The 13,936-nt window shown below is 45.9% G+C and overlaps 1 protein-coding gene across 1 annotated transcript in view; it reads left to right on the forward strand.

Moving 5' to 3' along the window:
* Positions 1 to 12,229, forward strand: part of LOC121545595 (beta-catenin-like protein 1) — a 56,171-nt gene extending 43,942 nt beyond the window's left edge. The window contains exons 14-16 of the mRNA XM_041856257.2: positions 2,101 to 2,238; positions 9,093 to 9,165; positions 11,780 to 12,229. Of these exons, the coding sequence (XP_041712191.2) occupies positions 2,101 to 2,238; positions 9,093 to 9,165; positions 11,780 to 11,868 (300 nt within the window). The 3' untranslated portion in view covers positions 11,869 to 12,229. The remainder of the gene's footprint in view (positions 1 to 2,100; positions 2,239 to 9,092; positions 9,166 to 11,779) is intronic.
* The last annotated feature ends 1,707 nt before the right edge of the window (positions 12,230 to 13,936 follow it).

Genomic DNA, 13,936 nt, shown 5'->3' on the forward strand with positions numbered 1-13,936 from the left:
ATGCTCTTGTGGCTGAATGGAAGCAAGTCCCCGCAGCAATGTTCCAACATCTAGTGGAAAGCCTTGCCAGAAGAGTGGAGGCTGTTATAGCAGCAAGGGGGGGACCAACTCCATATTAATGCCCATGATTTTGGAATGAGATGTTCGACAAGCAGGTGTCCACATACTTTTGGTCATGTAGTTTACCTTTCTTCCAATTTAAGTGTGGGTGGTTGGTTTCAATGCGTTGGTTATTTTTGCTCCTCTCTCTCCCTGCTTCCTGTCTTCGGACCTGCTCCGGCCTCATTAAGAGAATGGAGCCGTAGCTCAGACATCCATTACCTCAGCCTCTGTGTGCAGGAGGGCTCTGCCTGTGTGCTGAGGGGTTGATGGGAGCTGGGTAGGGATAAGGCCTGAAAGGTCCTATTGCGCAGCATCATCTCCCAGCCAACCACTGGAGTCTTATTGATCCTTGTGATGGCTTAAAGTGTGTACATTTGTGTGTGTGTAGGTACTTGTGTTTGTATGTAGGTGGTTGCCTGTTTCTGGGATTCTATTACCTAGGTTAGGATCAAAATAGAGGAAAATGCCATTTGATTACTGAAAAGCCTAAATGTTAATCTGTGCGACTATCAAAATGAAAAAATCAGCATCTCTCCCTCTTCAAGTTTTTATCCCTCAACTAGTCTTACACCACAGAAGTGAAATGATTCGGTAAGCCCTCCGGAGTACAGAGGGCTACAGTAAGCTCAAGGAAAGTGCTGACAAAGAAGTAACTTTAATTCTTTGCATTCCACCAGAGGAAAATCATGGAGCCAGCATTCGTTCCATTTTGCTATTGTCATATTAACACCTGCGCTGGACCAGGATGTGGAATGGAGAAGAGACTGAAAATTGGTCCTTATTACTTTCTCCTTGGCGGTTGGTTGTCAGGCCTCATTCCTTAATTAAGTCGTCCAGGCTTCCTTTGAAAAAGTTTTTCTTCACTCCCAATTATTTCCAGAGTAATGAGGACAGACTAGCTGGTATGTTTGCCAGTCCCTTTGTCCCTAGGGTTTGCTATACATTAGCATATACAGCCATTTCTATCCACTGGGTCTGATGCAGTAGCGAGCCTATATGAGAGGACCGCCTCAGAACAGGCAGGAGTTTTGTTCTGAAAGCTGCACCAGCTATATCCCCAGATGGGTTTTTAAACATTGTTTTCAATCATGGGTAAGCCTATTGTTTTACATGTAAACAGGCTGGAGTTGCAAATGTTTACAAGTCCCAAAATAGTTTAGTCTTTGATAGAAGCATACTAAAGATATTTTAACGTCATAAATTACTATAGCTTGAATGTGTCTTGATATGATTTATTTAAAGAGATGGAGCCCTTCAAAGTTGTAATGCTTTCAAATTCAAGTCAGCAGACAGGCTTCAGTATTTTAATCTTAATGTCAAGCACACAGTATTACCCTCTGGATCCACATTTGAAGAGCAGTTTGTTTTCATCACAAACCTCTTTCTAAAGGATCCTGTTTGTTTGCTCATATATAGAGCACTGATTAATATTCCTGTTCGATGCCCTTGTGTATGACTATTAGAGCACACCTTGACTGCTGCTGTGTGCATGCCAGCAATATGCCTCCCTCTCTGATGCCAGAATATCCCTTGAAAAGAGATTTAGTCCTGAGGGGGAGGCTGATGTCTATTGGTGCAATTATATCCAGTAAAGAATGCCAACTGTCATGTTCCCCACCTGGGCTGACAGCAGGGTGAGAGCTAACATGCACATCAGAGTTCTGTTGCAGTTCTTCTCAGGTGTCAAGTCGTCATGGTTAGGAGTTAGGCACCACATGCTAGAAGCCCCTTCTCAGTCCGTTTGCATGGCTCTTAATGATGATTAATGTGGCCGTTGTGTGTATTGACAGCCATACATTATTGGCATATGGACAGATTTGTTAAGATGGATAACTATGCAGGTGTGCATGCGAGCAGCAGAGCAGACCCCCTGGCCACTTAACTCTTAAATCAATTGATTTGTGTGTTGACTTGATCTATAAAGAGATTGGATTTGGAAAGGTTGACAAACAACACTGAATTAATTATTTTTTTCCTGTGTGTGTGTGTATTTAACAGGACATGGTTAAACGTGGTGTGATCCTGGATGATGTGATGGAGGATGAGTTCTATCTACGGAGGCTGGATGCTGGGCTGTTTGTCCTCCAGTTGCTCTGTTACATCATGGTGGAGATCAGCAACTCAGCGATATCTCAGGTAGGGCCATGGGCTGATTTACATTACATATAAAAATACCTACTGTATGCACAGTATACAGTGCCTTCGGAAAGTATTCAGACCCCTTGACTTTTCCACATTTTGTTACGTTACAGCCTTATTCTAAAATGATTTTAAAAATATATATATATATCCTCATCAATCTACACACAATACTCCATAATGACAAAGCAAAAAGAGGTTTTTAGAAATTGTTGCTAATTTATTAAATATTAAAAACTTAAATATCACATTTACATAAGTATTCAGACCCTTTACTCAGTACTTTGTTGAAGCACCTTTGGCTGCGATTACAGCATCAATTATTCTTGGTTATGACGCTACAAGCTTGGCACACCTGTATTTGGGGAGTTTCTCCCCATTCTTCTCTGCATACCCTCTCAAGCTCTGTCAGGTTGGGTGGGGAGCGTTGCTACACAGCTATTTTCAGGCCTCTCCAGAGATGTTCGATTGGGTTCAAGTCCGGGCTCTGACTGGGCCACTCAGGGACATTCAGAGACTTGTCCCGAAGCCACTCCTGCGTTGTCTTGGCTGTGTGCTTAGGGTCATTGTCCTGTTGGAAGGTGAACCTTCGCCCCAGTCGGAGGTCCTGAGCGCTCTGGAGCAGGTTTTAATTTACATTTACATTTACGTCATTTAGCAGACGCTCTTATCCAGAGCGACTTACAAATAGGTGCATTCACCCTATAGCCAGTGGGATAACCACTTTCCAATATCATTTTTTTTTGGGGGGGGTAGAAGGATTACTTTATCCTATCCCAGGTATTCCTTAAAGAGGTGGGGTTTCAAATGTCTCCGGAAGGTGGTGAGTGACTCCGCTGTCCTGGCGTCGTGAGGGAGCTTGTTCCACCATTGGGGTGCCAGAGCAGCGAACAGTTTTGACTGGGCTGAGCGGGAACTATGCTTCCGCAGAGGAAGGGGAGCCAGCAGGCCAGAGGTGGATGAACGCAATGCCCTCGTTTGGATGTAGGGACTGATCAGAGCCTGAAGGTACAGAGGTGCCGATCCCCTCACAGCTCCATAGGCAAGCACCATGGTCTTGTAACAGATGCGAGCTTCAACTGGAAGCCAGTGGAGTGTGCGGAGGAGCGGGGTGACGTGAGAGAACTTGGGAAGGTTGAACACCAGACGGGCTGCGGCATTCTGGATGAGTTGTAGGGGTTTAATGGCACAGGCAGGGAGCCCAGCCAACAGCGAGTTGCAGTAATCCAGACGGGAGATGACAAGTGCCTGGATTAGGACCTGTGCCGCTTCCTGTGTAAGGCAGGGTCGTACTCTCCGAATGTTGTAGAGCATGAACCTGCAGGATCGGGTCACCGCCTTGATGTTAGCGGAGAACGACAGGGTGTTGTCCAGGGTCACGCCAAGGCTCTTCGCACTCTGGGAGGAGGACACAATGGAGTTGTCAACCGTGATGGCGAGATCATGGAACGGGCAGTCCTTCCCGGGAGGAAGAGCAGCTCCGTCTTGCCAAGGTTCAGCTTGAGGTGGTGATCCGTCATCCATACTGATATGTCTGCCAGACATGCAGAGATGCGATTCGCCACCTGGTTATCAGAAGGGGGAAAGGAGAAGATTAGTTGTGTATCGTCAGCGTAGCAATGATAGGAGAGGCCATGTGAGGATATGACAGAGCCAAGTGACTTGGTGTATAGGGAGAATAGGAGAGGGCCTAGAACTGAGCCCTGGGGGACACCAGTGGTGAGAGCACGTGGTGCGGAGACAGCTTCTCGCCACGCCACTTGGTAGGAGCGACCGGTCAGGTAGGACGCGATCCAGGAGTGAGCCGCGCCGGAGATGCCCAGCTCGGAGAGGGTGGAGAGGAGGATCTGATGGTTCACAGTATCAAAGGCAGCAGACAGGTCTAGAAGGACAAGAGCAGAGGGGAGAGAGTTAGCTTTAGCAGTGCGGAGAGCCTCCGTGACACAGAGAAGAGCAGTCTCAGTTGAATGACCAGTCCTGAAACCTGACTGGTTTGGATCAAGAAGGTCATTCTGAGAGAGATAGCAAGAGAGTTGGCTAAAGACGGCACGCTCAATAGTTTTGGAAAGAAAAGAAAGAAGGGATACTGGTCTGTAGTTGTTGACATCAGTGGGATCGAGTGTTGGTTTTTTTGAGAAGGGGTGCAACTCTCGCTCTCTTGAAGACGGAAGGGACATAGCCAGCGGTCAAGGATGAGTTGATCAGCGAGGTGAGGTAGGGGAGAAGGTCACCGGAGATGGTCTGGAGAAGAGAGGAGGGGATGGGGTCAAGCGGGCAGGTTGTTGGGCGGCCTGCAGTCACAAGTCGCAAGATTTTATCTGGAGAGAGAGGGGAGAAAGAAGTCAAAGCATAGGGTAGGGCAGTGTGAGCAGGACCAGCAGTGTCATTAGACTTAACAAACGAGGATCGGATGTCGTCAACCTTCTTTTCAAAGTGGTTGACGAAGTCATCCACAGAGAGAGGGGGGATTCAGCAGGGAGGAGAATGTGGCAAAGAGCTTCCTAGGGTTAGAGGCAGATGCTTGGAATTTAGAGTGGTAGAAAGTGGCCTTAGCAGCAGAAACAGATGAAGAAAATGTAGAGAGGAGGGAGTGAAAAGATGCCAGGTCGGCAGGGAGTTTAGTTTTCTTCCATTTCCGCTCCGCTGCCCGGAGCTCTGTTCTGTGTGCTCGCAATGAGTCATCAAGCCACGGAGCTGGAGGGGAGGACCAAGCCGGCCGGGACGATAGGGGACACAGAGAGTCAAAGGATGCAGAAAGGGAGGAGAGGAGGGTTGAGGAGGCAGAATCAGGAGATTGGAGGGAGAAGGATTGAGCAGAGGGAAGAGATGATAGGATGGAAGAGGAGAGAGTAGTGGGAGAGAGAGAGCGAAGGTTGCGGCGGCGCATTACCATCTGTGTAGGGGCAGAGTGAGTAGTGTTGGAGGAGAGCGAGAGAGAAAAGAATACAAAGTAGTGGTCGGAGACATGGAGGGGAGTTGCAGTGAGATTAGTAGAAGAGCAGCATCTAGTAAAGATGAGGTCAAGCTTATTGCCTGCCTTGTGAGTAGGGGGGGACGGTGAGAGGGTGAGGTCAAAAGAGGAGAGGAGTGGAAAGAAGGAGGCAGAGAGAAATGAGTCAAATGTAGACGTAGGGAGGTTGAAATCCCCCAAAACTGTGAGGGGTGAGCCATCCTCAGGAAAGGAACTTATCAAGGCGTCAAGCTCATTGATGAACTCTCCAAGGGAACCTGGAGGGCGATAGATGACAAGGATATTAAGCTTAAATGGGCTAGTGACTGTGACAGCATGGAATTCAAATGAGGAGATAGACAGATGGGTTAGGGGAAAAATTGAGAATGTCCACTTGGGAGAGATGAGGATTCCTGTGCCACCACCCCTCTGACCAGATGCTCTCGGGGGTATGCGAGAACACATGGTCAGACGAGGAGAGAGCAGTAGGAGTTGCAGTGTTTTCAGTGGTAATCCATGTTTCCGTCAGCGCCAGGAAGTCGAGGGACTGGAGGGTAGCATAGGCTGGGATGAAGTCAGCCTTGTTGGCAGCAGAACGGCAGTTCCAGAGGCTGCCTGAGACCTGGAACTCCAGGTGTGGGGTGCGTGCAGGGACCACCAGGTTAGAGAGGCAGCAGCCACGCGGTGTGAGGCGTTTGTGTAGCCTGTGCGGAGAGGAGAGAACAGGGATAGGCAGAGGCATAGTTGACAGGCTGTAGCAAATGGCTACAATAATGCAGAGGAGATCGGAATGAAATGAACTAAACATCTGGGAAAGGAGAGAGTAAAAACCAAAACTCCCAAATATAACTCTCCCAACTTCACCTCAGAAACTATAATTGTTTCACTGAACCACCCGAATAAAACTCTCCCAACTTCCACTTTAGAAATTAGAATTGTTGTGAAATACAGCGGTTCAATGTTTCAAGGAATAGACTCAACTTACTTTATTCAGCTAGCTAACTATGACGCTATAGCTAACTAGCATGCTAGCATCCAATAACACACAGTTTAGCACCAATACTTGGTTACAACAAACTACCAATAGTGTGTTAACACACTAAACAGATAATTCATGTCCGTGTCTAGTTCCTTTCATAACGCAGCAATAATTAAACGTTGGCTAGTTAGCACAAATATATTGTATTTAGCTGCTACAGTACAGCTAGCCGGTCGTGTTGGCTAGCTAGCAATGGCTGCTGTGTTGACTTTGTTTGAATAACGGCGGCGCTGCGAACAAATGTAGCTGGCTAAAAGGATATTGTATTTAGTTGCTACCGTTGCTAATAGCTACTCGCCAGCTAGTCCAGGAGGTGAGTTAGCTAGCTAGCTAGCTTCGTGCTACACCCGGCACCGCCGAATACAATGCTAACCTACAATAACTACCCACAACAGCCCACGATGCCTACCTATAATACCTAATAATATACAGCCCACGATGCCTACCTATAATACCTAACTACAATCTAAATACATAGTTTAAGCCTTACTCGACAAAGCCCAAGCTATGTATAAAGCCAAACTTACCCGACGCCAGCTGTCTGACTTTGCTCCGTTCAACTTTGCCTCGATTCTGACTAGTGTCCCAGTCCCTGCCACTGAAAAACATACCCACAGCATGATGCTGCCACCACCATGCTTCATCGTAGGGATGGTGCCAGGTTTCCTCCAGATGTGACGCTTGGCATTCAGGCCAAAGAGTTCAATCTTGGTTTCATCAGACCAGAAAATCTTGTTTACAGAGAGTCTTTAGGTGCCTTTTGGCAAACTCAAAGCGTGCTATAATATGCCTTTTACTGAGGAGTGGTTTCCGTCTGGCCATAAATGATTGGTGGAGTGCTGCAGAGATGGTTGTCCTTCTGGAAGGTTTTCCCATCTCCACAGAGGAACTCTAGAGCTCTGTCAGAGTGACCATCAGGTTCTTCTCCCCCGATTGCTCAGTTTGGTCGGGCGGCCAGCTCTAGGAAGAGTCTTGGTGGTTCCAAACATCTTCTATTTAAGAGTGATGGAGGCAACTGTTTTCTTGGACCTTCAATGCTGAAGAAATTCTTTGGTACCCTTCCCCAGATCTGTGTCTAGACACAATCCTGTCTCGGAGCTCTACGGACAATTCCTTCAACCTCATGGCTTGGTTTTTGCTCTGACATGCACTGTCAACTGTGGGACGGTATATAGACAGGTGTGTGCCTTTCTAAATCATGTCCAATATACCACAGCTGGACTCCAATCAAGTTGTAGAAACATTTCAAGGATGATCAATGGAAACAGGATGCACCTGAGCTCAATTTTGAGTCTTATAGCAAAGGGTCTGAATGCTTACGTAAAATAAGGTATTCCTGTTTTTTATTTGTAATAAATTAGCGGAATTTCTAAAAACCTGTTTTCGCTTTGTCATTATGGGGTATTGTGTTTAGATTGCTGAGGATTGTTTTATTTTAAATCCATTTTAGAATAAGTTTGTAACGTAACAAAGTGTAAAAAGTCAAGTGGTCTGAATACTTTCCGAAGGTACACTACATGACCAAAAGTATGTGGAGACTTGCTCGTTGAACATCTCATTCCAAAATCATGAGCATTAATATGGAGTTGGTCCCCCCTTTGTTGCTATAACAGCGTCCACTCTTCTGGGAAGGTTTCCCTCTAGACATTGGAACATTGCTGCGGGGACTTGCTTCCATTCAGCCACGAGCATTAGTGAGGTCGGGCACCGATGTTGGGCGATTAGGCCTGGCTCGCAGTCAGCGTTCCAATTCATCCCAAAGATGTTGGATGGAGTTGAGGTCAGGGCTCTGTGCAGGCCAGTCAAGTTCTTCCACACCGATCTCGACAAACCATTTCTGTATGGACCTCGCTTTGTGCACAGGGGCATTGTCATGCTGAAACAGGAAAGGGTCTTCCCCAAACTGTTGCCACAAAGTTGTAAGCACAGAATCGTCTAGAATGTCATTGTATGCTGTAGCGTTAAAATGTCCCTTCACTGGAACTAAGGGGCCTAGCCCAAACCATGAAAAACAGCCCCAGACCATTATTCCTCCTCCACCAAACTTTACAATTGGCACTATGCATTTGGGCAGGTAGCGTTCTCCTGGCTTCCGCCAAACCCAGATTAATCTGTCGGACTGACAGATGGTGAAGCGCGATTCATTACTCCAGAGAACGTGTTTCCATTGCTCCAGAATCCAATGGTGTTGAGCTTTACACCACTCCAGCTGATACTTGGCATTGTGCATGGGGATCTTAGGCTTGTGTGCGGCTGTTCGGCCATGGAAACCCATTTCATGAAGCTCCCGACTAACAGTTATTGTGCTGACATTGCTTCCTGAGGCAGTTTGGAACTTGGTAGTGAGTGTTGCAACCGAGGACAGACATTTATTATTCGCTACGCGCTTCAGCACTCGGTGGCCCCGTTCTTTGAGCTTGTGTGGCGTACCACTTCGTGGCTGAGCCGTTGTTGCTCCTAGACGTTTCCACTTCACAATAACAGCCCTTACAATTGACCGGGGCAACTTTAGCAGCGCAGAAATTTGACGAACTGACTTGTTGGAAAGGTGGCATCCTATGACAGTGCCACGTTGAAAGTCACTGAGCTCTTCAGTAAGTTCATTCTACTGCCAATGTTTGTCTATGGAGATTGCATGCCTGTGTGCTCGATTTTATACACCTGTCAGCAACGGGTGTGGCTGAAATAGCCGAATCCACTAATTTGAAGGGGTGTTCACATACTTTTGTATATATAGTGTACCTTTTTAGCTTAACTTCTGAGTGAAATAGTGTTAACTTTACAATGTGACAGAGGCTAAGTGTACAGTATGCTAGCGTTATCAGTGATTCAGTCATGACCCTTTGTCCTTTCTCCTCTCAGCTGCAGCAGAGGGTGCATCAGATCCTCAACCTGAGGGGAGGCTCTGTCAAAGTGGTGCGGCACATCATGAGAGGTGAGGGTCCACTCCACACCCTGCTAGAGGGAGAGAGACTAGCACTGATGTATTTACTCCGAAGCCATACAACACCTAGCCTAATTAACAGCCTTACTCTTTCCTTCTTTACCTAAAAGGCATAAGTACATTTGTACTATGTGTTTTTAGTTTATATAGTCATGTGATTGTATTTTGAGTTATTTATTAACCTCTGTCATTGTCAACTAAGACCAGGAAGCTGTGGACGGCATGGCTCTCTCAGCCCTGATGACATGTAGAGATGTAAATAGAGACGTCCGTCATGTCACAGCTTGGACAGGGTAGCGAATCTCATGTTGATGTGCAGCACTAGCCCCATGTCCCCTGTCTCCTGTCCCTCGAGAGCAAACTTTTACTACTTACTTTACGTTCATGCTCAGCTACCCGCCCCTCAGCTGTGAGTCTGTCTGTGTGTGTGCGCTTGTGTGGCTGACATTGTGGGTGCTATTAGAGTGGGAAGCTCATCCCTGATCTCCCTCATTTAAAAGGCTGACTCCTGCATTGGACATGGATTTGGCAGCATGAAAATGTTAAATACATTCAGAGAGGATGTCAAGGGCTCTGAACTTGACCCCGGTCTTTTAGAATGAAAATGGAGGCTGTCTAGAGTGGACCGCTAATGAATTTGGCATGACCGAATATATACAAATGTTTTGCTGACTATTATCTCACACCCGTTCTATGGATAATATGGAGCTTGAGAATAGATTGTAATACTAGATTGTTGTTAATTTTATTGAATGATACACTAGGTATATTACATTCTGTCTGCTCCAGATGATATAGGATGTCTGTCCAGGCCTCTACACTCCAGCAGCCTCAGTGGTCTGGCCAGGCAGGGTGAAATGACCTTATTGTCTGACTGGCTCCCACCAGATGGGGCCTCTTGGCCCTCAGCTCAGAGTGGGAGGTTCTGTGGAACCAAGGTATCAATGAAACTGTGTTGGGGAATTAAGAATGTACTGTATCTTTCTCCAAGCCGGCACCAGCTGTGGTTTCATACACTAGCTCAGATCGACAGCTGCTCAGTAAAAGGGTCCAACCTGTGAAGTCACGTGTGGTGGACGGTGCCATCCAGAAGCATAATGATCCCGTGGTTGTGTTGTGTGTGACTGCCATGTCCTCTGTCTGCCATACCCTCCCAACCAGTGTAGCCTGAGGTTTTGAAGTCTTGCATAAAAAGACTACAACCTACAGATTGAAGGTGTTATTCTTGGGAGAAATGAAGCATTGAAGTTCTTCAGAGTGTCTTGACAAGCACTGCAGCAGTCTGCACTCCCTGTTATCTTCAGCTCATAGCCTCATCGATGATTAACCTACTTGTCTGACGGTGAGACTGGCCCGAAAATTAAGTGCGACATTTGCGATCGAGCAGGAAGCCCTAGCCAGTGACCCAGCAAATGGTGGCAGCGTTTGTCACGCCATATTCCCCTCAGCCCGGTCGCCACAGTGACAGGAAGAGCACCTTAGAACGCCAGCCCATGATTCTGGAGAGTGGACCTGTCTTCTTGAGGCTAATTCCAGGGGATATTGGGATTGTGTGGGTCATTTGTGGAACCCTGCTGGCACACACACATTCGGGCTGAATGAGCAGGGTATGATGTAGAATGTAGGACTTCAAGAAAATATTTGGAGTCTTGTTTTTTGTTAGTGCTTAATACCACTGTGTATAGTTTTACTGTCAGTCATCATGAATATGAGATTCAGAGCTCTGCTCTGTGTTAGAATTTCTGCTCATGATCGTGGCTGTGGTTACTGAATCTCATGAGGAAATGAATCCTCTCTGTGTGCAAACTCCTTGTGATTCACCCCAGCATTCTATTGAAGGCATATTTTCCCCCTTGCCTCAGGCCATTGTCAGAAACTCCTTTATTCTCTGGTGTTTTAAAAGAGAAAAACTATTTTTGATCTCTCCTCAAGGGACCACAGGCTTTACTGGTAATCCTGCGTTGGGGCTACCTGCGTTGGGCCTCTGACAGCACACTCTCCTCCACATTAGACTCACAAATAGACTGCTGCTTTCAGAGGCTATGCCTGTGACTGCCTGGAGTTCCACAGCGACTTTGCCTCAGTCAAAGAAGAGTGTGAGTTGGCAGGGAATATAGGCTGAAGTTATGTACCCCTGAGAGACATGGTGTAAGTCAGGGGATATAGGAATAAACACACAGTATACTGCACTGCTAGAGAGCAACACTGGATCGACAGGCTAGAACATAGGGTTGGAGATACAGTTTCAGTTTTAGAAAAATTTATATCATCCTAGATTTCTAGGTTGCAGACTGCAGCCTTTTCTAAATCTCTCCTTTTTTTGTATTCTGGCCTCGGCACTAAGCTATGGGTTATTCTACACACGTATGGAGTACTGGGTGTGTGTTCAGTGTCCACGCATGTATTCATGTGTGGGCGTGAGCGAGAGGAAAAGAGCGGGAGTTATGTCATTGTAATTCAGGAACATCCTCCTAGGGTTGAATTCCCTTTCCTTTGATTTGTTTGGATTACAGGAACCATGCCCATGGAGAGGTTTGATTCAAAAGAAGACTGCGTGAAGAGCTCATAGTCAGCCAAACTAAACTTGGGGACTTGTCTTTTTCAGAGTATGCTGAAAACATTGGTGACGGGAAGAGTGAGGAGTTCAAAGAGAGCGAGCAGAAGAGGATCATGGACCTGCTGGAGAACTTCTAACCCTAACCAACCCCTGGGAGGAGTGACCTGACCAGGACAGAGGGTCTCCACACACTCACAGACAGAAGATACCAGTGTCCAGCAGGGACAGAGAAGCTGTGCTGACTGCTCTCTCTGTGCTGGAACATGAGGGACTATAGTGACTCAAAATAGAATAACAAAGATGTGCAGTCTTAAGATGCAACTCTTTCAGACTCGCATCTTTGTGTTTGATTTGTGTATTTTGTAATAAATATTTGGTAATAAAATCCCATCCGGGTAAGAGGATTCTTTGTGAATTTAAATCCCCATTTACACCTCATTTCAGTTCTTATTTTGAGATAGAAAGGCTTAAGTAATAAAATAAAATACATTGCTGTCACATTGTTTTCTCTGCAGGTGAATTATGTGTAATTATTTCCCACTTTGCTTTTGGCAGGGTTGTGTTTGCAGTAAGAGAGGTTGAGGGAAGACAGTGTAGGTTAAGGGCATGATGATGCACAGCCTAAAAAGAAGCATAGACAACTATTCTCAGGCCTTTTGTCATCAACTGGTCAGACTAGAATGGTCAGCAGTTTACATACACTTAGGTTGGAGTCATTAACTTGTTTTTCAACCACTCCACAAATTTCTTGTTAACAAACTATACTTTTGGCAAGTCGGTTAGGACATCTACTTTGTGCATGACACAAGTAATATTTCCAACAATTGTTTACAGACAGATTATTTCACTTATAATTCACTGTATCACCATTCCAGTGGGTCAGAAGTTTACATACACTAAGTTGACTGTGCCTTTAAACAGCTTGGAAAATTCCAGAAAATGATGTCATGGCTTTAGAAGCTTCTGATAGGCTAATTGACATCATTTGAGTCAATTGGAGGTGTACCTGTGGATACATTTCAAGGCCTACATTCAAACTCAGTGCCTCTTTGCTTGACATCATGGGAAAATCAAAAGAAATCAGCCAAGACCTCAGAAAAAAATTTGTAGACCTCCACAAGTCTGGTTCATCCTTGGGAACAATTTCCAAACGCCTGAAGGTACCACGTTCATCTGTACAAACAATAGAACGCAAGTATAAACACCATGGGACCACGCAACATTCATACAGCTCAGGAAGGAGACGCGTTCTGTCTCCTAGAGATGAACGTACTTTGGTGCGAAAAGTGCAAATCAATCCCAGAACAACAGCAAAGGACCTTGTGAAGATGCAGGAGGTAACAGGTACAAATGTATCTATATCCACAGTAAAACGAGTCCTATATCGACATAACCTGAAAGGCTGCTCAGCAAGGCTGCTCCAAAACCGCCATAAAAAAGCCAGACTACGGTTTGCAACTGCACTTGGGGACAAAGATCTTACTTTTTGGAGCAATGTCCTCTGGTCTGATGAAAAACAAATAGAACTGTTTGGCCATAATGACCATCGTTATGTTTGGAGGAAAAAGGGGGTTGCTTGCAAGCCGAAGAACACCATCCCAACCGTGAAGCACGGGGGTGGCAGCATCATGCTGTGGGGGTGCTTTGCTGCAGGAGGGACTGGTGCACTTCACAAAATAGATGGCATCATGAGGAAAGAAAATTATGTGGATATATTGAAGCAACATCTCAAGACATCAATCAGGAAGTTAAAGCTTGGTCGCAAATGGGTCTTCCAAATGGACAATGACCCCAAGCATACTTCCAAAGTTCTGGCAAAATGGCTTAAAGACAACAAAGTCAAGGTATTGGAGTGGCCATCACAAAGCCCTGACCTCAATCCTATAGAAAATATGTGGGCAGAACTGAAAAAGCGTGTGCGAGCAAGGAGGCCTACAAACCTGACTCAGTTACACCAGCTCTGTCAGGAGGAATGGCCCAAAATTCACCCAACTTATTGTGGGAAGCTTGTGGAAGGCTACCCGAAACGTTTGACCCAAGTTAAACAATTTAAAGGCAATGCTACGAAATACTAATTGAGTGTATGTAAACTTCTGACCCACTGGGAATGTGATGAAATAAAGCTGAAATAAATCATTCTCTATACTATTATTCTGACATTTCACATTCTTAAAATAAAGTGGTGATCCTAAATGACCTAAAACA

The sequence above is a fragment of the Coregonus clupeaformis genome, chromosome 30, assembly GCF_020615455.1.
Source record: "Coregonus clupeaformis isolate EN_2021a chromosome 30, ASM2061545v1, whole genome shotgun sequence".
Lineage (NCBI taxonomy): Eukaryota > Metazoa > Chordata > Actinopteri > Salmoniformes > Salmonidae > Coregonus > Coregonus clupeaformis.